We start from the raw sequence: 25,535 nt of genomic DNA, 5'->3' as shown, positions 1-25,535 counted from the left end.
TCAATGCCCCCAGGGCCGAATCCGCACGACTCCATCGCTTTTCGTCTTGGCGTGGATCCCTGGGCGCAGATCAGCCAAAATAGCAACACCAACACGCAAGGGTCCACCAAGCCCCCTGAGAGTGGAGAAGGAACCGATGCTGGGGCTGTCCCTGATCAGACCTGAAACTGCAACTTCAGACCTTTATGATGCTTCACACACCCATCTAGCCATGCATCTCACGGCGACACTGTTAGCTCCAGTCGTGTTGGCGGCGACCGTTGGGGCCAACAAGAGTGAACGCGATGTCGAGCCATGTGCAAAGATCACCAACTTAGTGGCGGACGCCAATAACAATCAGAGTGCGTCTCAGACTGGTTCGACCGGAGAATACGAGATTAACGGTCGCAGTCAGCGCTAAAGTCCCTCTTAACTTGGCACATGAATGCCTGATGTCCATGCCGTTCGAACCGAGTCGTGCGGCTACTTTCCTGAACCAAGTCCGCAAGATTCTGGAATTCCAATCAACGGTCGACATCCTCAAGGGTAAGGAGCCTCAGCGCTGTTGATTTCGAACGTGCTTAACATGAGTCCATAGACCCTCCATCCGGTTATACTATGCCATCCACTGATCTTCTGGGGGAGTTGATTCGATCCTGGACAAGGTCAACAACAATGAGTACTCTAGCCAGTTTGAAATGGATCTGGACGTTTCACACCTCATCAAGTCCGCCTACGATGGCCACTTGGCATTCCAATTATGCTCGCAATCAATCTTCAATTACGAGGTAGACATGCCTCTGGTGTCTATTTCGACAGACGGTCTTACACTGCCAGAAGTGTATACTTTGAGTATTTGTCCCCTTCTAGCATCTTGTGAACATAATACTGATATTTTACAGATGATGCAAAGCTCCAGCAAAGCGGTTCCAAGGATGTTTCCTCCCTTGTATCCATTAATGTCACCGACGCAGCCGAGTTCCTGGAATCATATGCCTCTGCTCAGAGCCTCCAAGATCGCGACGCCCAGTACGTTCATCTCTCGATAGGAAATAGTCTTTTCTAACACTTTCAGATATAATCGAGTCTTCCCCGCTCTGGCTCGCAGCATCACCGGTACACCTACGGACCAAAACGGTATCTGGTTTACGACTGCTGACTGGAGTGATGGCTCCCAGCTAACTCTCAGGTATGGCAATGGAACTGTTCAGACTGTGGAGAAGTCAGCCATCCCGAAGGAGAGATTCTTCTCTTATAAGAACGGCTCCAGCCTGTACAATGCCAACTGTATTCCCCGAAGCCTCCCTTCCGCCGAGACGACTTCCTCCCCATATGCCGAGGAGGCCTCATCTGTAACTGGACTCCCAGATACAGAGTGGCGCAACTCTGCCAACTCTATCGCTGGATATTTCTCGAATCTCAACGGCCTCGAGGATACGGGCATTATCTTCCTCCCCACCTTCTCCTCCAGCCCCCAGGAGGTCGCTCAGGTGGCAGTTGATTTTTTGCGCAACGCCACTCTCGCTGGAAAGAAGAACATTTTGATTGATGTGTCCGCTAATCCGGGCGGATACATGTCGATTGGACTTGACATGTTCCGGATATTCTTCCCAGATGGCTTCCCCTACACCGCGACACGGTACCGAGCGCACGATGCAGCTAAGTACCTCACCAAAGCGTATTCTCGCTCCACCACTCAGGACTCTAGCAATACCTTTGCGTACAAGCAAATGGTCGCTCCGGACCAGAAGAGTGGTTTCAGCTCCTGGGATGATCTTTATGGGCCAAATGAGGCTTTAGGGAGTCCTTCGTCCAGCTTGCTGGCCAATTTCAACTACACTTCCACTTCCAGTCAGACTTTCCCCATCAATGGCTACGGACCTATTCCGTTGAATCCTGAACAGTCTTTGTTTCCGGCTGATAGTATTGCCATTGTGAGTGCTTTCGTTACATTCATTCCACTCTAACTTCTTCCACCAACGGAGGCTAATAACGATTCAAATGTCAGATCACTGATGGAGACTGCACCTCAACGTGTGCCTTCTTTGTCAAGCTTATGAAGCGCCAAGGCGTACGCACCATTGCCTTCGGGGGCCGTCCCACCGAATCCGCGATGCAAGGAGTCGGGGGTGTGAAGGGTGGTCAATCGCTCGGAATCGGATACATTAACGGCTACATTTATCAGGCCAACCAGTTGATCCAGAACACATCTGGCACCTCATCGCCTCTCTTAACACCAGCGGAGTGGAAGGCGTTCAATGATTCAAGCCCCAGCATGGATCCCTCATTTGCTTGGAGCGGCAACGTCAATTTGCGAAACGAATATGATCCAGATGACGATCAGACTCCGCTACAGTTCGTCTATGAGGCGGCAGAGTGCCGGCGCTTCTATACCATTGAGAATTATCTACAACAGGAGACTGTGTGGCAAGCAGCCGCAAAGTCAATGTTTGGCGAAGCAGGATGTGTGAAGGGTTCAACAAATGGAAAGGGCAGCTTAGGTTCCTCTTGAACATGCTTGCTTGCCTGGTATTTGGGGTAGATGACATCTTTATTTCTAGCGCTTCATTCTAGGCCACCACACAGTATGAAGCAACGATCTCTTCGGTCATAGAGTAAATTTAGAGAAGGCTGAATTCCTGCTTACCAGCCAATGAGACATCAAGTATAGCGCCCTAATCTGGCAATCACGCTCGGAAAATGATATAAGGAAAATCTTGTACGGCCATGTAACGGTTTAAACCCAACGCAATGTGGCAGGGCCAGTAGGCAATGGCAACCGAATATGGGTCATGCTCATCGCCATCATGCTCAGATACCGTATGCTGGGTTATCACATAGTCTGAGACAATCCTGCGCGCGCATCTCGCACGTAAAGCTGGCGTGGGAAATACTTAGTATCGGTGAACTCATCTGAACCGTACCCAAACTTAGACCACTTGCGTCGGATCTCAGGCTAGATTCTTGTTCGATCTCAGCATGTAGATGAGTTGATGGCAAAGGCTCACCGGGACAGCATTCATCATTGGTAAGAGACAAGATAAGTCCCTTTGTAAAAACAGCCATCGTGTCAAGAATTCGCTGTCTTCCCTGGGGATCTGCCATCAGCTAATCACCATCCATGCCCAAAATGTCAGTGGCTAATATGGCGTCTTGACTGTTTCAGGCGTGCCGTTTTAGTTGAGGAGTATATAGTTTGATCGGGTGGATACGCTGGGACTAGGTGCAATTTGGCAACTGTTCTTCATGCTAGAGCTTCAAGGTCGAGGCCTGGAAGATGGAGCACGATTTAGGAAGGAGAAAATTGGCAGAAAAACAAGGCATTTATTAGCCAAGATATGTCACATATGCAGTACGTGAAGGTTTTACGAATAGCAGCAGCATATCGGAAGGAGTATTTTCAATTCTCATGAGCTTTTTTCGTAACATATATCACTCAAAGAGGAATAGAAGGAAAGCAAGGCTAAACAGAGCGAGGCACATAGCATGCAATGCAATGTAAGGAAACCAAGCACGCAGTTTCATCATACGCGTTGGAACCACTTTTGCTCTGTAGCGTGATCCCGGGTGTTTTTGCAAGGACAGATACAGAGCTGCAAGACAATCGTCTGCAAAACCCATAGAGGCCAACATCCAAAATCCCAAAATCATTCTCGTCGAATGCTTTATACCCTGGTGAATTGTCGTAACGTCGCCGAAGGGAAAGGGGTCCCTTCATCTCCAGCCAGGGCCGATATGGAAGAGGCGCCGCGATTCGGTTGAGAGATGCCTTCGTTTGATCGGATACCGGAAACTTCAGGAGTCAAAGGAGGCTCCGGCAGATCGAGAGCATATGAACCACGGCGCGTAAACCAACAGCGGCGGTGTAGGAGGGGGTGGGCGGAACATGAAGAGCACCATGGCGTACTGCTGCATGGCACTCTTACAGGGTAGAGAGCATCGAGCCCTGGGTGGAATGGGGTGAGCTTAGAGCTCGTCGACATCGATTTCCTTCTCGTCCTCGCTCTCGCGGTCCTCGTCGAACTCGACGTTGTCCTCGATGCCTTGCTCGCCGTAGGTGTCGGTCTCGTTGATCTTGGCGTGCTCAGGCAGCTCACCGTAGGCCTTCAGACTGCGAGCCTCATCGGCGGTGTATTTCATGATAACATCGCCCTTCTCGTCCTGGTAGTCACGGAGAGAGAGGAGGATAATATCACCCTGGTTGATCCAGACCTTCTTGCGGAGCTTGCCACGGATGTGAGCCAAACGCTTCTCACCATCGAAGCACAGGGCTTCGAGACGACCGTTGCCCAGCATCTTCACGACCTGCGCGTACTCCTGACCATCCTCCTTGAAGACGAGCTCACGCTTCTCGTTGTCGTTCTCGTTCTTACCACGACGACGGTTCTTACCGCCCTGTGTATCCGATCAGTCAGAATTTGTGCCCAAATAATTTGTGCGGTACCAAACAAACGGAGGAATCGAAATGAGGCCCCATTCCAAACCCATCAACCCAGACTGGAGATGGTGGACCATCCATAGGTGACGGTGGCGGGGGGACACATTCCAATAGAGAGGGGCTGAATATTTTGCGCGCTTACCTTTCCCTTGTTCTTGGGCATAGCGGAGGGGTGCGACCTTCACTGGACTTGAGTCTCGCTGTGTGTCGGTTTCTCTTTTGGTTCTCCGTCAAAAAAAAATAGACGTAGAAGACGAGGCGATATCCCCGGAGAGTCTGGTCAAGGGAGAAAGAAGTGAAGGGAAGGTGGGGGATCTTTGCCGGGCATCCAAATCTGTCGCTTAGCTAATCAGGCACAAAGCGGTGGCCATTTGTGGCAATTTGTGGCCGGCTTTCGAAGATGGGAAGTGTTTGGTTACCGCCCTATGTGCTTTGGCAGAAAAAAGATACGGCGAAACACAATCCTCTTCAGGGCTTGTGAAGTCTCTCAGTTCCTGGGGAATGGCACCTCTTCTGGTCAACTTTGACATATGACTCTTATCCTACCACTTTGAACTCCGGACCGCCAGCCTGAGTTCCGTGACCGGCAAGCAAGCACGAGACTGAGCGCCCAAGCTTCTCAAAGCACCGCAGTGCTGCCTCCAATGCGCTCAATAAACCTCCCTTTTCCTTTCGCTATGATACCGATGCGCTGTCCCTATTCAAATTCTCAGCAGCCTTTCCTGGCATATTCTCGCGACTATTATTAATCCTCCACTATGAGGTTGGTCTCCTCTTCGAGCAACCTGCTCTTCCGATACACTGCCGAGCCCGTGATTCCCCCAGTCGCCCAACGCTACCTAGGCTCTCCAGTCCATCCGATTCGTCCTAAAATCGCCCACATGTATGAAAACCGTGACCCAGATACGCTATGGTGGCGGGTATCGGTATCGCACCTCAACCAGTTCAAACGGACCATTCGATCTTGGAGCGCGCGCAGAGCGCGCATTGCTTTCCAGGGGGCTTTGAAGCAACAAGGGTTCGATAAGTTGGGCCACCCGCTTTCTCTACCTCCTTCTACAAAGAAGCAGGCCCTGTTGGGATCTTTGGACATTACCATTCGCCCTGCGTGCGTGTACCAGAGCTTCGAGGTGGTGCAGAAAGATGCGGATTGTCTCTTGCGGAATATTCTGAAACAGCGAGAAAGGCATCTTGAACGTGCAAAAAACAAATCAAAGGCTTCTTGAATGTCCTCAAGCGGCTTCTGATCAACCGTGTACAACACCACCTTGTATCATACTGACTGGTGACTTGTCTTTTACCTGTACATTATATTTGGAAGCAGCATTGCATGGCGTTTGGACGGCTGTGATTAGGCTATCATACGATATTTAGCACCTCTACTACTTGTAAATCTGGAATGTAAATATGATCTTTTGTCTTGAACCAACTATTAACAACAACGCGCAGCGTATTGGTATCTTTGCTGGCGGAGAAGGTAAATATAGAAGCGGCCGTCTTTTAGCTCCCGCTGCCTCACGCCTCGCTAAATGCCGATCTGGCGGAATCAACACCCGGGGCTTCGAACACCGAATCTCCTCTCCCCCCATCTCCAACCATCACCTCCTAACCCCTTCACTTCTCCCGACACTCCTTCACCATGCTGGTCTCCTTGACTGTTGGCAAGGTAGATGCGGGCGTCGCAGTCCTCTTAACCCAGGACAACCGCCTTGTAAGCTTCCAACCCCTGGTGGCCTGGGCTCCAAAACATCGAGGATGTTACTGCGGCTCTGCGGCCCTGCGCAAAGCAAACGATGGCAATAGCATGCTAATGTACTCACCTCTACGCAGATCGAATTTCCCTCTGTCCTGCTTCCGAACGGCATCTCCTCCGGCAGCATTGTTGACATCACCGTTGCGCGCAATCATGCAGCCGAGACAGCCAACGCATCCGCCTTCCAGTCTCTCCAGAAACGCATCCTGAACACCTACGGTGTCAAGGCGCCCTCGCCCCCTATCCTGCGCCTGCGTAACGCCACTCAGACTTCCCTTGTACTCGAATGGGATCCGATCGACCTCGCGACCGCGTCCCTGAAATCGCTTTCCCTCTATCGCAATGGCTCCAAGGCAGGCTCGATACCCCGCCCCCTCGAGACGCGCAGCACCAAGATCAGCGGCCTGGCTGTTCACCACGAGTATACCTTCCATCTAGTCCTACGCACAACCGCCGGCACCTACCAGTCCGAGAAGCTCACGTGCCGGACGCACAAGATGACCGACCTGTCCGGCATCACTGTGACCTCTGGTGTCCTCGACCCGCAACGTAAGGAGGCCCTTGGGCATGTACTGGATCGCATTGGGGGCAAGATGATTGACTCCGTTCGCATTGACACCACCCACTTTGTCTGTGCGGAGGGCAGGGGTCCGCTCTGGGAGAAGGCTGTGGAGATGAACATCCCGGTTGTCGTGCCGGAATGGGTGGATGCGTGCGAGTCTGAGGGAACGATCGTCGGTGTACGTGATTACTACCTCAATGCAGACCCCAAGGCACGCAAGCTCGGTGTAATCCACGGCTCTTCTCACCAACGGACCACCTCGACCATGTCGACATCTACGACTGCCAACCAGGGCCGGCCCGGCTCCCAGCCCCCAATTAATGAGGAGGATCCAGCCGCAGCTGAACCGCCACTCACGCCGTTCCCGGGGGGTGAGACAAGCAGCCAGCCGCAAGCACTAGCCGAGGAAGTCGAATCCGAAGTCGAGGATGATGCGCCTCCTCCTCCGCCTCCGAAGGACGAGTCCGATAGTGCAGACGAACCGGTTCAGCTGAATGGCAATGCAGTAGCGGTACCGGGATCAGATGAGAATGCCGAGGCGCTGCCTGAGGGAGACAACGAGGATGCCAGCAAAGAGAGCACACTCCCACAGAACATGCCCGAGGGAGACTCCGAGCACACAAGTAATGACGAAATCACCAAGGGCAAGGGCAAAGAAAGCGAGAGCGACTTCAATGAAGTGCCACTCTAGTGTTTTTTTTGTATTCTCTTCCTTCCGTCTACCCCGGCACGTCTACGATTATATCCAGTACAGTTTCATGCCATTGAGCTGGGGCGCTTTCTTTATCGGCAGGGGGTTTTATTTATGAGTAGCGATGCCCACCCTTGTTTTCTTTCTTGCTATTCTATTGTACAGTAGATAGTTTTTTTTAATGCGATTTGGCTTCAACCATACTTTTATCACCATTTATACATCGAGTTCTTGTCATTCTATATGGGTTCTATCATCAACGGTCATAAATGAGCAGGTAATTCCCTTCCCAATGCATATCCAAGAGCCTAATAAATCAGGATTTTATCCGAAAGGCAATGTATCCCTCCGAGAAACGCCGTGCAATCGAATTCACTCGAATTCGTCCATGCAATCTTAAAATGGTATTGGCTTAGAAATTCCGAACGACATCGTCGATGGCCTGGGCCACATAGGCGACATTCTTCTGGCTCACTGCACATATTCATGTTAGTAAAGGTAACAGCAACGAAATATGGTGGCAGCACTTACAGCCGCTGATGGAGGCGCGACCAGACTTCAGCAGGTAGACGTGGTACTTGTCCTTAAGGGCGTAGACTTGTTTCGGGGTGAGACCAGTGTAGGAGAACATGCCATTCTGGATCGTGGGTCAGCGAATTGCCAGGCTTTGGGGAACACGAAGGGACTTACTTGCTCAATAATATGCTCCCAGGTGCCAGGGGTTTTCAGGCGAACCAGCTCATTATACAAAGCGTGGCGCATGGACTGGATACGAGAGCTCATGACCTGCAGGTCCCGGTGCCAGTCGGCCACCAGCTCGTCATTGGTCAAGATCTTCTTCACAATGCTGCAACCAATACGGGGACCCATGGAGAATTCGGCACGAATTAGGTGGCAAAGGTTGTTAACAATGACGTCGCGGATAGCAGTAGCATTGCGATTGGTCACGTAGTGATAAGCGCCGACGCGCTGGCCGTACAGACCGAAGTTCTTAGAAAAGCTCTGCGCCACGCACATCTCCATGTCGGGCTTGTTGTTGAAGAAGTAGCGCACGGCCCAGGCGTCTTCCTCGACGGAGCCAGAGGCGAAGCCCTGGTAGGCGGAGTCAAAGAAGGGGAAGAGCTTCTTGCGCTCGCAAAGGTCAGCGATGGCAATCCACTGCTCCTTGCTCGGATCCAGGCCGGTGGGATTGTGGGCGCAGGCGTGCAGCAGGACGACGTCGCCCTCCTGAGTCTCGGACTCGAGAGTCGACATCATGCCGTCGAAGTCAAAGGACCGGGTCGCGGCGTGGTAGTAGGGGTAGGTTTTGCGAGGCACACCGGCCAGCTCCCAGATGGTCATATGATTCGCCCACGAGGGGTTCGACAACCAGACGGTTGGGGGCTTCATGTGGTGGGCGAGGAACAGGGCACCCAAGTGGTTGGCACCAGTGCCGGCGACCGTCTGTACGGTAGCGATGCGTGCCTTGGCCTCCTCTTCACCCTGCTGTCCCGTGAAACCGAACATCAAATCCTGCGCGAGCGGCAAGAAAGCAATGTCGCCCTCGATCGCGGTGTACTCATGTCGCATAAGGTCGTCGTCCTCCGCCAGCTCCTTCTCAGCCTTCCGGACCACCGGCAGTGGCCAGGGCTTTCCATCGTCTGTACGGTACACACCCACACCCAGGCTGACCTTCTGCGGGTATGTGTCGGCGAAGTAGGCGGCGTTTAAGGTGAAAACCTCGTCTGGGAGCACAGGGGCCACGGTGAGGCGGGTAGGGACAGGCTTGGCCATGGTGAATTGTGCGCGAAGATTGAAGGTAGGGGTTTCTGTTCAATTGGGTCTCGCGGGGATTGGTCGATTCGTGGAGAGAAGAGCAAGTATCGCGAATATGTAGCGACAATTTTCTCAGTCGGGGCGCTGACTCAACCCGATATCGCTGTCCACCCCGAGACTCTTTTCTGCCCTCGGGAAGTACCGCTTAGGACCGGATAACCCATCTCTTCGAGGAATCATGCTTGCCATCATCAACCAGCCGTCGATAGCCTGCCAGTGATGAAGGGAGATGAAAGAGTTCAGAACTTGAACTTCGATCTAAAACAGTGGGAGACGAAACTCTAAGATCTGCACAAGACGTCATGGGGTGCGTGCTGACTCTCTCCACTGAGTAATCCTCAGGACTTTTCTTCATTGAATGAAGGTACCAGTATACCTTTCGTACGCGTCCCCGTTATTACCTTCTAGTTTTGAGGCATTATTGCGGTAGACCGTACCGTATTAAGTGACTATAATGACCCTCTAGTTGCTAGAGGACCCACTATAGAAAATAGTTTGCATAACACACCATCATCTGATGTATGTTGACAACTTCGGTGAAGTATCCACTTAGACCTTGTCTTTTTACTTATACTTCCGTTTGGTGTTTATTCTTGAGTTTAGTTGCTCTCGGAATATTAGACTTTCATGGTGACAAGAATTGTCGGTGGTTGATGCATCGGTGTGGATGGGGTCACCTGAGCCAAATATATAGATGCTAGATACCTGACCCTCCAAATTGAAAAACCTCCACAAGCACTTGGTGCACTTGGTGCACTTGGTACACATAGGTCATAAACATTACATTATGATAGAAAGGGGGCTATGAAAGAAGACTTGAATAGCCTCTTACGTTTCTTTTAGCAAAAGGGACGAAACCTGTGGAAGAGGACCAGAAAACAAGGAAGAAGCCCGGCACTGGACGCGGTTGTCCACTGTTGAAAATTTATGTACGATATCCAGTTCTCCAGCAGGAAAACGAGAAACTGATCTTGCCAATCATACACAAAAAATACATACTGACAAGGGTTGTATATTGCACCGGACCCTTCGGTCTTCTCTCCGTAGAAAGGAGCGTAGTTTGTTGGTCGCTAACCCCGCACTGCTTGTACCACGGCCATGAAGGCTAGCCAATCGGTCGAGGATCGCAACATGTCCGGTAAAACGCCTGAGCCCTTTCCCTCGCTATTGACGGTCGCGCCAGGTGTTCGGTGCAAGTCCATATATCGAATATCTTAAAGATTATACATCCTCAAAATGTCCCAAAAAGCCCCTCAAGCCTGTAACCCAGCTCTGCATGAATGGCGAGCCCCCGAAATCCTGCAGCCCCTGCATAACAGCATTCCCCCCCAGCTGCTGCCTCGGTTTGATCCAGTTTACGTCGAATACTACTCTAGGAACAACGCAGGCCGCCTGCACACCCATGAAGTGCCTATAGACGAGTTTCGGAAGAACCCCGCGCGATATACGATCTCCTATGGTCGCGCGACAGGCCCCGATATCTTTCGCATTTCTGAGCAGAAATGCCCCGTGAAGGGAGGAGAGATCACAGTCCGAATCTTTGAGCCTGCGCCCAAGAAAGATGCCGAGGGCCAGCCGAAGAAGAGAGCGGCTTATGTGAACTTTCATGGGGGCGGGTGGGTGTTTGGCGGGCTTATGGCCGACCATGACTTTTGTAAGAGAGTGGTGCATGACCTTGAAGGAGACGTCGTTGCCTTTGATGTGGACTATCGGCTTGCGCCTGAGCACCGCTATCCAATCCCCGTGGATGACTGCTGGGCGGCTTTCAACTGGGTGAGATAGAGCCTGGGCTTCCAGATACCCAATAGCAATAGCTAACAGACTGAATACGAGGGACAGATTCGGTCTCAGAAAGCAGTGGATTTCAATCTCGATCTCGATCGATTCGCTGTGGGTGGTGTTTCGGCAGGAGGTCATCTCGCAGCAGTCGTGGGCCACCTCTGCCGCGATGCAGGTATTCCTCTACGACTCCAGGTATTAACCGTTCCCGTCTGCGATTTGCACAGTAGCTTTACCCCCGAAGGAATATTTGAACGTGAGAACTGTCCTTACGAGTCCTACCGGGAGATGGAGTTCACGGCAGCACTCCCGGCAGCGCGGATGGCGTACTTCCACCGACATTTCCTTGGGGTGCCTCGCCCAGCACCATCTGAAGATGTAAGCATCTGCTTGAATAGAACCGAAGAGTCCACGCTGATTTGACTGATCCAGGACTGGAAAATTTCGCCCATGTTTGCACCGAATTTTGAGAACCTCGCACCGGCACTGGTGTCGACGGCGGAGCTAGATCCCCTCTGCGACGAGGGCGAATGTTATGCCTCTAAGCTCCAGGCTGCCGGTACCCGCGTTGAGCTGCGTCGATTCCCTGGCACCCCACACACGTTTGCTGCGCTAGACGGGATTCTTTCGAGCGGGCGAGAGTATAATGCACAGGTGGTTGCGGCGATGAAGCGGGAGCTCCTCGCCTAGGAAGGCCCGGTAAAGCTAGCTATGATGGCGACGTCGTAGCTTCTGCATTAGGTGGAAAGACATGCAGAAAGACGGCCATAAAATCTGCCGAGCTTAGCTATACAGTGTCAATAAACAAAGAGTGTTGTTAATATCAGATTTTGGCGCGATCTGATATCGTGCGCCATGACGTGGTGAACGTAGAAGAGGCGTGACCGCCCGTACCATACGCTTGCATACCAAACTTACCGGTAGTTGACTCGGGAGAGGAGCGTCGGCCGGTCATGCGGATACCGGGAAATTTCGGCTGAGAGAGTCGGAGTCGCTGGCCATCTCCAGTTTTTGCTCTGCTCCCTTTTCAAAGGAGACTCGTGGTCCCTAGCCCTGCTTGATTATCCCAGACGCCTTTGAGCGAGCCAATTGGACCTTTCCATCCTTGTCTTGTTGAAAGCAAGCAATTCCACGGTCACAATGAACCCTGCCTCCTCCCGAGCCGCGGTGCGCTCGATGGCCACCATGACACATGCGGCCAGAGCTGTCAACCCCGCAGCCCGCAGCGTCCTGTCGGTTGCTGCACGCTCCCCGGCCTTTGCTAGCCGTGCATTGAGTAGCCGCCAACTCGGCCAGTTCCCCCGCCTCCAGTTCCTGAACAACAGCAAGAGAGCCTTCAGCACAACTATCAGCATGGTAAGGGAGGCGCGGTCTACCGCGGCTGGACTCGGTTCACTGATGCGCGCAATCTAGTCTTCGGCTACTCGTACCGAAAGCGATGCCTTTGGCGAAATCCAGGTAAGTGACGTCGACTGCCATAGCCCCTCGTCATACCATGACCAGCAGTTAACCTGGAGGTGCGATGTTCAGGTCCCTGCGGACAAGTACTGGGGTGCCCAGACCCAGCGGTAAGGCGAACCCGAACGAACTCGATGGCGAAGACGGTATACGGTCTACTGGCCAGGAAAGCTGATGTGTAATTTGGGAACAGCTCCCTGGGTAACTTCGACATCAACCAGCCCCAGGACCGCATGCCCCCCCCCCGTGGTCCAGGCTTTCGGTATCCTGAAGGGTGCTGCCGCTACTGTCAACATGAAGTACGGCCTTGGTGAGTGATACACTCTATGCACGAGTGAGTACGGTCGAGATCTGACGGTACTGACAATCATCTTCTATGAAGACCCCAAGGTTGGTGAGGCCATCAAGCAGGCCGCCGCTGAGGTCGCCGAGGGCAAGCTGCTGGACCACTTCCCGCTGGTTGTCTGGCAGACCGGCTCCGGCACCCAGTCCAACATGAACTCCAACGAGGTCATCTCCAACCGTGCCATTGAGATCATGGGTGGCACCATGGGCACCAAGAAGCCCGTCCACCCCAACGACCACGTCAACATGTCCGCCTCCTCCAACGACTCCTTCCCCACCGTTATGCACATTGCTGCCGTCCTCGAGCTTGAGAACACCCTGCTCCCCTCGCTCAAGAAGCTGCGCGATGCTCTGCAGGTCAAGGTGGACAAGTTCGAGCACCTGATCAAGATTGGCCGCACCCACTTGCAGGATGCTACTCCCCTGACTCTGGGCCAGGAGTTCTCCGGCTACGTCGCCCAGCTCGACCGCAACATCGAGCGTGTCCAGGCTTCCCTCCCCCACCTGCGCTTCCTGGCTCAGGGTGGTACCGCCGTCGGCACCGGTCTGAACACCTTCAAGGGCTTCGACGAAGCCATCGCTGCTGAAATCACCAAGATGACCGGCACCGAGTTCAAGACCGCCCCTAACAAGTTCGAGGTCCTGGCCGCCCACGACTCCATCGTCGAAGCCTCCGGTTCCCTCAACACCCTGGCCTGCTCTCTGTTCAAGATCGCCCAGGATGTCCGCTACCTCGGCTCCGGCCCCCGCTGCGGTCTCGGCGAGCTGATCCTGCCCGAGAACGAGCCCGGCTCTTCCATCATGCCTGGCAAGGTCAACCCCACCCAGTGCGAGTCCCTGACCATGGTCTGTGCGCAGGTGATGGGCAACCACGTCGCCGCGACTGTCGGCGGCATGAACGGCCAGTTCGAGCTGAACGTCTTCAAGCCCGTCATGATCCGCAACCTGCTCCACAGCGTGCGGATCCTGTCCGACGGCATGGACAGCTTCCGCCTCCACCTGGTGGATGGCCTGGAGGCCAACGAGGCCCGTATCAACTCCCTCCTGCACGAGAGGTATAGTTCCCTCCCCCCCAATCCCCTTCATTTCATCTTCCCTGTCCCCCCATTTTTTTGGTTGGATGGTCAAGATTCTAACCTTTCCCACTAGTCTGATGCTCGTGACCTGCCTGAACCCCGTCATTGGCTACGACATGGCCTCCAAGGTGGCCAAGAACGCCCACAAGAAGGGCACCACCCTGAAGGAGAGCGCCATGGAGCTCAAGGCTCTCAGCTCCGAGGACTTTGACAAATATGTCCGCCCCGAGCTGATGCTGGCTCCCAAGGAGCATAAATAAATGGACCGCACCAAGTGCTGTTCCAACCCTGTGCCACTATAGACAAGTACCCATAGGCTTTGTATACTGAAGAAACTTTTGCATTTTGTTTTCTTATTATTTTATTTTATGGGTTGTAGGAGGCCTATTCTAGGTGTCTTGCTACTTGCATGCGTCTTGGATTCTCGAATGACGACGCTGTAAGTCATTCCCTAGTTAAGCATAGGCTCAGCTACGGCGTGTGCGATTGTAGGTACCTGGTCTAGCACGGAGAGGTCGATCATATTTGAGCTATGGACAAATTTGTTTTTCACCTTAAGCTTCTGGTAGGAATCTGCGGTTGCAGGAAAGAATCCACTAGGAGCTCGGGACGCGGCATGGGCGTATTAATAGTAGCCCCAGGGGCCACCATGTCTCAAAAGTCTCAGCCACCAGAAGAACCATGGACCGCTGTTGTTGACAATCCTCCGCCTCGGCTTTGTTCGCTTCTGTTCGTAACGCCTTCCTATCTTTCACACCGTCCGAACAACCTGTCTTCTCCCATTCTCTCGCTCAGTCCCATCCACACTGGCTTCGCTCCAGAGACTGCCGCTCGGTCGATCACCCTTGCACTAGAGCCCCGCCGTCCCAGCGATTCGCCCCTCTCCTGACGGATCAACACAAAAACCCACTGCGATCTCAATTCCTTTTCCCCGGCTTCTCCTCCCTCTTCCTTATCCCCTTCGCATTCGAATTTCCGAGGTCTTCTCTCCAATCCACCAAACACAGATCACAATGACCGTTCCTGCTGTCGCAGCCACCACCTTCGCCGAGCCCAGCAAGCCCACCATGAACGCCTCCGTCACCCCCGTCGACATCAAGAATGATGGCCCTCTCTTCTCTTCGTCGCTGATCTCGCCCGAGGTGATATCAATCCTGCCGACCGACTACACCATCCGCCCGCTGCGCCGCTCCGACTACCAGCGTGGCTACCTGGACGTGCTGCGCGTGCTGACGACCGTGGGCGAGATTAGCGAGGAGCAGTGGAACCAACGTTACGACTGGATCGCCTCCCGCAACGACGAGTACTACATGCTGGTTGTGTGCGACGGCGAAGACCGAATTGTCGGTACCGGCAGCTTGATCGTTGAGCGCAAGTTCATCCACTCGCTCGGCATGGTGGGACACATCGAAGACATCGCGGTGGAGAAGAACCAACAGGGCAAGAAGTTGGGTCTGCGGATTATCCAGGCGCTAGATTTCGTTGCTGCGCAGGTTGGCTGTTATAAGGTAAGATTCCCCTCTTCTCTTTGGGCGATTTTGTGGGTTATGCCCTTCATGGACACATGCTGACCGCCCTGCAGAGCATTCTGGATTGCTCCGAGCCCAACGAGGGCTTCTACGTCAAGTGCGGCTTCAAGCGTGCCGGTCTGGAGATGGCTCATTACTACTGAGCGGATCTTCAGAGTTGTATGCGTTTTCTGGATTTCGGGGGTTACCGGCGTTTGGGGCATTCGGATAATCTGCCCTATAGGGCTTACGCTGCCTTGCGCGGCATACTGATATTTGTGAAAAAGCAAAAACATCCGCCTGTCCGGGCCGAGCATAGAGCTCGCATCCGGTTTTTGATCGTTGTCGGAGTGACAGTAGAGCGTTGTCGTGCTCAGAGGTTTTCAGGAACGATCGATCCTGAGCGCGCGCCCGCGACCCCGGTCCACTCGACTACAGCGTGTCTGCCATGACCACAGAGATTGCCGTCATTGAGGCCCCTGCGACTGCTGAGCAGCTCGGCTTGCAAGGCCATTCGTTTGCGCCATAGAGTGCTTTTGGTGGTGTCAAGCAGAAGTTGGTCAGCTTGGGAATTGAGCGGATGGATATTTTAGATGGTAGATTTTAATAGACGCACTGCAAATGTATCAGTTCAACCAAACAAACCTCAACTACGAGACTACTTCATGTCGAGCCAATATGCATACAAGGCAGTAGATTGACATCCAATTACAACACATGAGTCGTAACTCCTGAAGGGGTTTACACCCAATGGCACGGAAGTACATGGACCACATCCGTAGAGTACACACTCTCAATAGGCAGACGAGCCGCCCAAAAACGCAAATCGGGAGGACAAGTTGTTCTCTGCCAGAAGCAGAGAAGAATGCTTTCTTGCGGTGGTTTGAAAATTTTCGTAGATTCCTTTGTTCCCATTTTTCTGCATAAAAGTTTTCCAGAAACAAGGGTAAAAACGTAGTTTGGCCCAAAGCCCCGTCCTCACAGAGACAGTCGTACTCCAGTACCCGAGTCCGCAAGTTCCATCATATCGCAACCGTCAACACGAAAGAAAAAACACATCTTTTTCCCATTGCCAGACGACAGATTTAGCGGGACTTGGCGGCAACCTTGGGGGCAGAGCCCTTGGCACCCTGCTTGCTGGCAATGCGCTGGGCACCACCCTTGGCGGCGCTGGCGGCGGTCTTGGCCTTCTCGGCCTTCTTCTTGGACTCGGCGGCGGTCTTCTTCTCCTTGGCGTCCTTGATGGCCTGCTTGCGGGCGGCCTCACGGGCCTCGGGGCGCTGGGTGCGGCGCTCCTTGATCTGCTCGAGGGAAGCACCAACGATGGCACGCTGGTTCTTCACAACACGGCGGGTACGCTTCTTGGCGACCTCCTGTATATCATGAAAAAGACCCAGTCAGCATTCCATGTCCATTATATTCATCCAACGCATCCTGGTATCACAATTCATCCTCTTGCGCCGTCTATTCAAGTATCGAGATGTCGAAGGATGTGCCATTCGCACTTGACGAGGCGGCCTTATGTTCCACCGCAGGATTCCAACGAAAACGAAAGGAGGGGTTGATAACGGACCTCAGAGATACCCTTGCGGTGCTGGCGACGGTACAGGACAGTCCAGGCGATCCTGCGGGGGTTCTTGCGCTGGAGGAAGAGCGACTCGGACTTGCCATTCTGGAAGCGGAAGATCTTGCTGTCGCCACGGACGTACAGCTTACCCTAGAACACCACAAACAAAGCGTTAGCGACCCAAAACAACCGAAAAGTAAATATTGCGTGTGAAGCGAGTCTCAGTGATCGCGAAAGCAGGTCGTGGACGTCGGTGGAGGGTGTCGCGGCGATGTCGATGGTCGAAGTCGATTCCACACATTTCCCTCCTTCTCCCACACGCGGACGGGGGAAATAAAAACGCACCTTGCCGGGGTAGATCTTCTGGCCGCTGAAGGAGTCGTCGTAGGTACGCATCTTGACGGGTGATGCGCTGACGAGGTGTCGGTTGGCGTTGGGTGATGGTCGAAAATCGGGGATCGCGGTGTTCTTCCTTGCTGGGTCCAATTGTGGTGCGCCTCGCTAAAGTGCGACACGTGACTCGTTCTGCCCTTTGCGGACAGCAATCACCACGTGATCTGGCTATCAGGAATGGTGAGGCGGGGGCGCTTGATTTGCACTATTCCAATATGGGACCGCAACTATACGGGCCACGAATCGCATTCAAGTCATGGTGATGGGTCGACTCGTTTTCTTCTCAGCTTTGCTGGCTGCTTGTCCACTACTTAACAATCTATTTAATTGTGTATCCTCCACACACCGACTTATTCCATAATCAGCATGGTCTCTATTGAAATATGACTTCCTGTCGAAATGGAAAAATGACCGTAAAAACCAAGAATGTTGCCCATGGTGCATTTTTAGTCTGGCGGTATTATGCCCCATAAATTTGTGCGACGCTTCCTGCTGTTTGCATTAACAGGAATCACCATTGCTCTTTACTTTTCTCTAACAATATCGGGCAATTGTTCGTAAATCTCATGTAAGTCGAAGTATTTCCGCCGGGCATGACGCTATACATTTGCTATTTCTATCTTGTACGGCATGTAAATTCTTGGAATACTTGCATGCTCAGGTGGCTTGAACATTCTCTTTCCTTCTGGGGCTTTTACATAGTAGGTACATACGTGGGCAGAAACATTCTAAATGCACCACTCCAGGGCATAAGTAATCTTAGATCTTGACGAGTAGAAGGAAGAACACTTGAAAGTGTGCTTCTTCCCCAAGGATGGTCTAGAGAATTAAGGAACTCGAGTAGTTCGAATCTCTAGAAAGGAAGCACTAATTGCAAAGGCTAGTTTTCCGGGCGAGGTAGTTGATTGGTATCTCCGTAGCGGTTAGTCGTGCTTCACAAAGTAGATATACTATCTACTATACTATGCGCACTTGTCGGGGTGGTTACTTATAAAAGATTCTCGCTTCGCTGGCTCAACTAAGCATGGTATGGATTCACTATTCCTTGATTCCTGTATTTAGAATCAAGCAAGGTCGTCATATCGAACTGGTGGCGGGGATTTAGAGAGCTTTCTCTTAAAGAGTCGTCTAGATCACGGGCTGCATGAACAAATTGTTGTCGTTAGGATCTATTCCTATTATCACCAAGTCTTGTCCATCACTGGCTAATACTTCAGGAAATCTAGCATCCTGGCAAGTCGTCTTTGAAATATTTGCGTCGTCTAGATATTGTAGGTCGAACTCTCTGCAGATTTGCCGTGATACATCCCCTAAGACTTTGCGGATAGTGTACGCCAGCCCACCATTTTATAAGTATTGGCCGGAGCCCATACTCGCGCTTCGAGCCAAGCGGTGTCAATGTTGAAGTTAAAGAGCGAAGAACAAAAATATCTGCGCTCTTCTCCAAGATCGCGCCCAAGTTATGTTGTGCGTTGGCATTCCGCTCACGAGTCTATCTTGGTTGTTTGGAAAGATCGCTTTTCATCGGCCGACAAGTAGCTTTGCATCGCTACATTTGACGAGGATGCGGGGTATAATCTTCGCCATCAAACTTTTCTCTTCCCGCTTCAAGTAAAGAGACTATGTGCTGACTGGCGGTTGATTTCATGGTGTGGTGACCATCTATGGGCAGCGCGGAAGAAGGCACGGGCAGATGTGAGCTGGTACCGGCAGATGTGGGCGGAAGTGTAGTAATAAATATCGAGGCATGAAACCACCGCCTTGTTCGACGGGGATCTTTGGCCAATGATAGACTTGAAAACGGTCGGCGGCTAAATACCTCCACACGTGCGATGAGGTAGAGCCTTCGAAACTCAGCCCAACAGAGCACTTGCAGGTGGCGTAGCCGCCAGCCTAAGGAAGTGGGTCAGGCGCTAAGTTGGAAGGCCAATGAATCCAGATGTTGAAACAGAGGATGCATGCACAGGTCCTCTGCTCATCAGTTCAGTCGCCAGCCTAAAGCTGCATGCAAGCCACGTCACCAGACTCCTTGGCTCGCAAGTTCCTAATTTTGAACATGCTCCCGTTTTCCCGTGTCTCGAGCACAAATGAATACCATAAATACTAGGAAGAATCACATTTAGACGAAAGCCGCAAAATTACGCGTACTTGATTGGTGATTCGAAGCAGATCTCAACTAACTGGCGTGGTTATTAGCTGGGAAATTTCACGCGATTTCTGAACGCTTATCATCCCTGCTCTGAGGTCATCAGGCTTCTCTAGGGGTGGGTTAGTGCTTCCTCCCGTTGAAGGTGACCTGGAAGGTGGGGTTATGGGCATTTTGATCTCGATAGAGCGACACTACTTAGTCCTTCCGTGATCAGTAAGCGAGTATTGAGCTCATGTATTATAAGTGCTCCAAAGCCCCAAACTGTGAAATATTTCTCGAAGCCATCCATTAATTTGTCATCGACTAAGCGGTCTTCAATTTTCAACCCATATCTGACTGAAAGATACACTGTCAAAGCATCAAAATGTCTCTTGGGTATCTTGACCGATTGAGGATTGCAAGGAGTGTCCAAGAAGTCCCGATGGGAGGTGTACAATTCGTAGCTTTTTAACAAATGCAAGCAATTGGAACTTCCGGGCTTGGATCTTGCTCCGCTGTGATTATAGCCTCGAGATACGGTGCAATACTCGCCCACATACTACCACTTCCTTCCGCAACACAAGCTCCTGGTATAGGTGATAACAATGCTCGATTCATGATGAGCCAAGTTCAAGCTCATTACAATGCTAATCGGAAATTTTTTTCCCCTTGTCGGAATCACGAGTTATTTGCGCTATTTATGAAGGCCAGGTGGCATTGCCAAGTCAAGTGGAAATTATGACGAGTTATCTTCAGGCATTGGGCCTTGCTCCGATTATGAAATACTATACAGTACCCGTGAATCCCACCATTCTGGGTCAGGGGACGGTCGTGGTTACGAGTGGAGCGAATGGACCTTTGATGTATCATGACGATGCTCTGATTTAAAGGCTATGTATGTCCTTGAGATTAAAGATTTTGCCGTCAATGTAAGTCATTGCAATGGGTTGTTAACAGCGCATTAGGTTTACAAGTATTTCATTGGTTTCGAGTGCTTTTAATTGACTGCTTTCATTTTGACTCCCTTTGCGACAGATATTACTAAGTGCCAATATATCCTTCCCAGCTTTCTACCTCGTAATTTTAGTCTTATATGTATCGCTAATATAGTGTGTGTAGGGTGTAGTGTTGAACGATATATCATCTTTGTATTCGCGGTCGCAGGACGCACAGAGCTATTTCAGCCGAACATGGTCATGCCACGCACATTTTGCCCCCCTATAGTTTCGCAAATTATCCCGAATCGGATGAACCCTGCTTCTTTTCCCTTTCGTATTGGCTAGAACCACATAATAATTGCGCGTGACGCGTCGTATAGACCACCGTAATGTTAGTATTTAAGCGACCGGTTCGCCCTATTTTCTCTTAACCCGACTGGCAACCTAACATAAAAATAATCAAATCTTCTTTGTACCCTATAGATATCCGGCTTCTTCCAGAAGCGGAACTCACTAGCTATAGTGGATTCCCAATTCCTTGTGGAACTGCAGCAGCCATAATTGAAAAATTGCGTTCTCTGTGCGCCGATGATAATCTCTAAGGTTTCCAGAACGCGATGGATTCTGAAAATTTTTTCGATATAGTGGACCTTCACGATATAATAATGGAAGCAATTTAACTAGACCGAGTCGAATTCGTCTCAATACTTCTCTTTCATGGATTCCTAATAAAACCTCCTTATACTCGACAGGTAACAGTATACAAGGCGAAGGGCGTTCTTAAATGTTTTCTCGAAGCTGGATAGGATATGAATGAGCCGGTCGATGTTTTAAAGCCTCCTGTCCTTTGGTATGTTGGTTCCACTACCCAAAAAGACATTCTAATGCCAAATGATCTATTTTTATAGCTTCGCAGTGACGGACGCCGAGATGACTAGTTGGTTACTAGAGCATGGCGCGAACCCGAATACGTAATGCGAAGTAGACTGTACCCTATTGTCCTATGCTGTTCGAAATGCACGTCTGAGTGTTATCGAACTACTGCTGGACCGTGGAGGGGATGTGCGAAAAGGACAACTTCTTCAGTATGCCGTTTTCCGAGACGAGGAGCTTGAAGATGTCATATCGCTGCTCGTCGAACGAGGTGCCCCTTTGAACGCGACAATGTATCAGGATGGCCCGACTCTGATGCGATTCTTTCCTATGAGCCTAGGGACTGCGTTGCACGTAGCAACAGAGCAGGGAAAGACGAATGCGATCCGCCTTCTGATCCATCTTGGAGCAGACACTGGCGTGAAGGACGCGAATGGTGATACTGCTTTAGAATGGGCACAAAAACGGGATAAAACAGAAATGGTGCGGCTGTTGAGAGACTTACAAGACCGTTCCTAAACATGTTCCCAAATTGAAGACAGGAATGAATTGAGACTGGTCGCAACACTCTAGTCATGATCTCTGTATCGGCTTCAGAACCGAACCCGTCTGTCCCATTATGGGACGAACCCTCGTCAACATATCATCGCCGATGACGATAGGATTGGCCTGCGTGTCTAACTCGGCAGAAACGATAGTCGCGTACTACCACTTCAGGCCATTCACACAGCCCAGTAGGGGTTGAAGCTTCGCAATATCAAGTTAGCGAAATCAATCATGCTTATAGAAGATCTCGTACCGAATGGTTCTGTGAAAGAAGTCATATTGGCTTGAAAAAGTAGAAGAGATGATAATAAATACGTATTGGATGATATAGGGAAAACTGAGCACTTGGTCTCAAAGAGCAAAATGGTTTATGGTCTGCTCTTTCACGAAGACGGCGCGCGAGACAAAGGGCTTTATACCTCTCGTTAGACCGATTACGTATTGCTCAGCCTATAAGCTGAGTCGGACTCGCTTGGAAAAGTTTTAAGCCCAGAGGGCAAAACTTCGGTAGGATGGCATCTAGAAGAGATCTACCTACTAATCGATTCTGTGACTAATATATTGTTCGGGGCACTATTACATGAATGACTCGCGCACTTATCCCTTTAACCTAATAGCTATACTACGAAGTGGCGTTGCTATTTCTACGAAACCGTATAACTACGTATCGCCTACGTCTAGTTGTTACTATCTAATCGATAGAGCTCTACTTACTAGTTGTTCTGTGGCCTAGGACCAAAGACAAAACACGTAAGACGTACTAATATTAAGACAATAGTTCTCTCTTTATTTCTAGTCTGTATAACCTCGTGCTTAAGGACTTATCATAGTTTCTATATCGACTTACATATCCTCTCGGCTAATCGATTATCAAGTTAATAGGGCTTCGGCGATAAGGCGCATTTACTAATAGGGGCTTAGTAGGCTCTAGAAAGCGAACTATAGTAGGAACTATATAGATTGCCGGGAATAGATATTTGTACGCAGTCTAATAAGGTTACTTAGCGAGGTCCTTAGATTTAGAGACCGTTCTTGAGTTTCGACATAGCTACTATAAAGCTGTCAGATCATTATAAAAGAATAGAGTGTTACTATTTTCTCGTCAACTTTCGTAGACCGAACATACACTAGCTAATATATATAGCGCCCAAGGCAGTTAGGTCGTCCACATGTGCTAACTAGTTTAATCCCGGAGCTCCCCGGTTCCGGAATATAGACGCTATCAGCCAGCGCTACTAACGCCTTCGCGATTTACGTCCTCAAGGCAGATTTGAACCCCCGCTCCACACATACGATCGCCCGGAAAGAGGGATACGCGAATACCACTCGACAGGCATAATCGGCCGATTGATTAATATGCGAGGCGGCGGACGGGGGCCAAAATACTTCATCTCAAGCGTAACCCAGCATTGGCCGAGGTCACAAGTATACGGTATTTTCGCTATTAGCCTATACTACCGGGCTCTACTTTCATATATTTATCAAATATTTATCGACTAGATATAGATAAACCGGAGAGACCGACAATAACGACAACTAAGCGCCATAGTACTTATGGCTAGGCAATAGAGAGTCATTCTATAATACCAGGGCTATACAATATAACCTTAGATAGGGCGGATATAGCAGGGCACGCAGCGTCGATACTATACTAGCAATTTAGAGGTAGAAAGGAGGCCGGCGGAATCAGAGACAAACAAGGCTCACTAGTAGAGGTAACTTAGATAGCTTCGTAGTGTAGTGTAGTCACTCCCTTAGAGAAGGAGAAGTATCGACCTAAAGTAACACAATACCGCTATAGGCTAGATCATCCTAGTAGTTCTACTCCTATACGACTACCATTCTGGCTCAAGGAGCGAGAACGAGCTAGGTGTCGGATCGAGCGATATCTCTAGTAAAATAAAAGGCGTAGGGGGTCGGGCTGAAGGCCAAGGCGTAGGGGTCGGTGGGGGCTAGAGAGTAAGAACGAGGGTGGCGATAGGTGCAAGATAGAGGAGTTGAAGGGAATGAAGGAAGGAAAAGAGAGGTAGAAAGAGCGAGATCGCGACTTTTATGTTCAGGCGACGGAGGGGGTGGTTTATAGTATCGCGGCACTAGTCCGGGAACGGCAAAACTAAAGTAGTAATTACAGGTCCGCCGTTTACATTCCTAATATAGTGTAAAAAGAAGTCAAAAGATATGCTACGAATACTCCAAGCTAGAAAGGTCTTGACAGATATCCATTGCTTCGAAAAGCAAGGATTTGGCTGGTCTGAAAATACGGCCTTGGTACCCGACAGGCCGCCCAACCCGCCATCTGGTGTCCCCTATGACCCCAAGACCTAGCCGGTTGGAAGTTCCTGTACCTAAGATGCATAGTAACTCGAAATACGTCATAAACAGAGGAAACTATCACTACAAGGTTCTAATTTCAGACACTGATCCAAAAGGTAATGAAGGGGAAATCTTTCATTTCGCTTCGCAAATATTCACCTTTGGACCACGCATACGGAGTCTCCAAACGCTCGCCGGACAAAGGACCTAATGAGACGTAGGAATAACTCCTGATAACACATTGAATTCTATGCAACGCCTTATAAAATAAACCGTCGATATTGAGCAAGATGGGTTTCACGAAGGAAAAAAAGGGTCACGCTCGAAAAACGACAGAGGCTGGCCCATCCCAAAGTCAGCGCCTCCAAGATGGTGCACTGCAACACTTGTTTCTGACTTCTGTTTTCATGGTCACATCACAGTTAAACTCCTTCAGGTCATCGCATGAGTGCGAGTCCACTCCTTCGCCGTTTGGATGGCGGCGGGTTCGTCATCCTTCCATCGCTGGGCAACATCGTTGGCGAGGGGGTCATCGGGATTGGGAGCACCGAGGAGGGCCTGGATCGAGAGGAGAATGGTGCGGATCTGGAGAGCGGGCGACCAGTTGTCTAAGATGGTGTTAGAGACCATAAGCCCTTCGTGATTTTGTGACAGCCTTACTCTTCAAGACATCCAAGCAGATGCGGCCCAGACGATCGATGTTAGGGTGGTAGATCTTGGTGAGGAAGCGAATCTTAGGGGGAGTCATGGGATAGTCATCGGGCAAGAAGAGCTCAAGTCGGAAAATGCCACCTAGAAAAATTACGTCGGTATTTAGGACCAAAAGGAAACTGTCATTATGCATACCCTCATACGGAGATTGGGCGGGGCCGTGGATGGAGACATCGAAGTATCGCAAGTTATCTTCGTGAGGAACAGCGTTGATACCGGAGACCCTAGATATACAAAGTGACAAGGAGTCAGAGGATGCACCAAAGACAGTGAGAGGGACATGAGGGTAGTCGTACGGCTCCGCCATGAGGCGTTCAGTCTCCTTGATAATCCGCTTCGGCAGCGCCATGACAAGTGTGTTTATCGCGGGAGTGGACGGCAGAAATGTTAAACGACCGGTTCTCTGGGAGATAACTTCACAGGTAGACAAGCACCGGTGTCAATCGCGGTATCGACCAAGCAGACCAACTTGAGAGCACACACGGGTAGAATGCGACCTGTCAACAAAATCCGCAACCGACGTAACCGTCGAGGGGCACTGCATGGCGGGGCTCTCCCGACTGCCGTACCGTCATGTGCATGTACTGCCACCACTACAGTACTTGCGGGAGAGATACGCCACAGCACCAGCCACAGACGTTGCTCTCGTTATCGCAACGCCC

General features: G+C 51.0%; 11 protein-coding genes across 11 annotated transcripts; 7 read left to right on the top strand and 4 right to left on the bottom strand.

Moving 5' to 3' along the window:
- Positions 1 to 211: 211 nt before the first annotated feature.
- Positions 212 to 2,491, top strand: N7482_004954 (uncharacterized protein; the record flags this gene model as incomplete). Its single annotated transcript, XM_056687079.1, has 6 exons — positions 212 to 341; positions 391 to 525; positions 625 to 831; positions 882 to 1,008; positions 1,055 to 1,913; positions 1,988 to 2,491. The coding sequence occupies 6 exons, from the start codon at positions 212 to 214 to the stop codon at positions 2,489 to 2,491; spliced, it is 1,962 nt and encodes a 653-aa protein (XP_056542634.1).
- A 1,454-nt stretch (positions 2,492 to 3,945) lies between these two features.
- Positions 3,946 to 4,580, bottom strand: N7482_004953 (translation initiation complex factor eIF1A; the record flags this gene model as incomplete). Its single annotated transcript, XM_056687078.1, has 2 exons — positions 3,946 to 4,374; positions 4,560 to 4,580. 2 exons carry the CDS (start codon positions 4,578 to 4,580, stop codon positions 3,946 to 3,948), a joined length of 450 nt encoding a protein of 149 aa, XP_056542633.1.
- Positions 4,581 to 5,175: 595 nt separating this feature from the next.
- N7482_004952 (uncharacterized protein) lies at positions 5,176 to 5,643 on the top strand (the record flags this gene model as incomplete). Its single annotated transcript, XM_056687077.1, has 1 exon — positions 5,176 to 5,643. One exon carries the CDS (start codon positions 5,176 to 5,178, stop codon positions 5,641 to 5,643), a length of 468 nt encoding a protein of 155 aa, XP_056542632.1.
- A 413-nt stretch (positions 5,644 to 6,056) lies between these two features.
- On the top strand, positions 6,057 to 7,423 carry N7482_004951 (putative chitin biosynthesis protein (Chs5); the record flags this gene model as incomplete). Its single annotated transcript, XM_056687076.1, has 2 exons — positions 6,057 to 6,128; positions 6,248 to 7,423. 2 exons carry the CDS (start codon positions 6,057 to 6,059, stop codon positions 7,421 to 7,423), a joined length of 1,248 nt encoding a protein of 415 aa, XP_056542631.1.
- A 412-nt stretch (positions 7,424 to 7,835) lies between these two features.
- Positions 7,836 to 9,196, bottom strand: N7482_004950 (putative aspartate transaminase; the record flags this gene model as incomplete). Its single annotated transcript, XM_056687075.1, has 3 exons — positions 7,836 to 7,897; positions 7,955 to 8,060; positions 8,114 to 9,196. 3 exons carry the CDS (start codon positions 9,194 to 9,196, stop codon positions 7,836 to 7,838), a joined length of 1,251 nt encoding a protein of 416 aa, XP_056542630.1.
- Positions 9,197 to 10,474: 1,278 nt separating this feature from the next.
- Positions 10,475 to 11,707, top strand: N7482_004949 (alpha/beta hydrolase; the record flags this gene model as incomplete). Its single annotated transcript, XM_056687074.1, has 3 exons — positions 10,475 to 11,011; positions 11,078 to 11,395; positions 11,450 to 11,707. The coding sequence occupies 3 exons, from the start codon at positions 10,475 to 10,477 to the stop codon at positions 11,705 to 11,707; spliced, it is 1,113 nt and encodes a 370-aa protein (XP_056542629.1).
- Positions 11,708 to 12,157: 450 nt separating this feature from the next.
- N7482_004948 (class II fumarate hydratase) lies at positions 12,158 to 14,156 on the top strand (the record flags this gene model as incomplete). Its single annotated transcript, XM_056687073.1, has 5 exons — positions 12,158 to 12,373; positions 12,431 to 12,585; positions 12,697 to 12,785; positions 12,858 to 13,875; positions 13,970 to 14,156. The coding sequence occupies 5 exons, from the start codon at positions 12,158 to 12,160 to the stop codon at positions 14,154 to 14,156; spliced, it is 1,665 nt and encodes a 554-aa protein (XP_056542628.1).
- A 753-nt stretch (positions 14,157 to 14,909) lies between these two features.
- Positions 14,910 to 15,568, top strand: gup1 (glucosamine 6-phosphate N-acetyltransferase; the record flags this gene model as incomplete). Its single annotated transcript, XM_056687072.1, has 2 exons — positions 14,910 to 15,404; positions 15,479 to 15,568. The coding sequence occupies 2 exons, from the start codon at positions 14,910 to 14,912 to the stop codon at positions 15,566 to 15,568; spliced, it is 585 nt and encodes a 194-aa protein (XP_056542627.1).
- Positions 15,569 to 16,489: 921 nt separating this feature from the next.
- On the bottom strand, positions 16,490 to 17,367 carry N7482_004946 (60S ribosomal protein eL24; the record flags this gene model as incomplete). Its single annotated transcript, XM_056687071.1, has 3 exons — positions 16,490 to 16,777; positions 16,978 to 17,121; positions 17,317 to 17,367. The coding sequence occupies 3 exons, from the start codon at positions 17,365 to 17,367 to the stop codon at positions 16,490 to 16,492; spliced, it is 483 nt and encodes a 160-aa protein (XP_056542626.1).
- A 3,872-nt stretch (positions 17,368 to 21,239) lies between these two features.
- On the top strand, positions 21,240 to 21,822 carry N7482_004945 (ankyrin repeat domain-containing protein; the record flags this gene model as incomplete). Its single annotated transcript, XM_056687070.1, has 3 exons — positions 21,240 to 21,280; positions 21,339 to 21,367; positions 21,416 to 21,822. 3 exons carry the CDS (start codon positions 21,240 to 21,242, stop codon positions 21,820 to 21,822), a joined length of 477 nt encoding a protein of 158 aa, XP_056542625.1.
- Positions 21,823 to 24,594: 2,772 nt separating this feature from the next.
- On the bottom strand, positions 24,595 to 25,222 carry N7482_004944 (E2 ubiquitin-conjugating protein UBC13; the record flags this gene model as incomplete). Its single annotated transcript, XM_056687069.1, has 3 exons — positions 24,595 to 24,770; positions 24,823 to 24,954; positions 25,009 to 25,222. The coding sequence occupies 3 exons, from the start codon at positions 25,220 to 25,222 to the stop codon at positions 24,595 to 24,597; spliced, it is 522 nt and encodes a 173-aa protein (XP_056542624.1).
- Positions 25,223 to 25,535: the final 313 nt, after the last annotated feature.

Source organism: Penicillium canariense, assembly GCF_028826845.1.
Source record: "Penicillium canariense strain IBT 26290 chromosome Unknown utg000003l_segment0_segment0, whole genome shotgun sequence".
NCBI classification, from domain to species: domain Eukaryota; kingdom Fungi; phylum Ascomycota; class Eurotiomycetes; order Eurotiales; family Aspergillaceae; genus Penicillium; species Penicillium canariense.
Note: the sequence above shows the minus strand (reverse complement) of the source record. Positions and strands in the feature narration are given on the sequence as shown.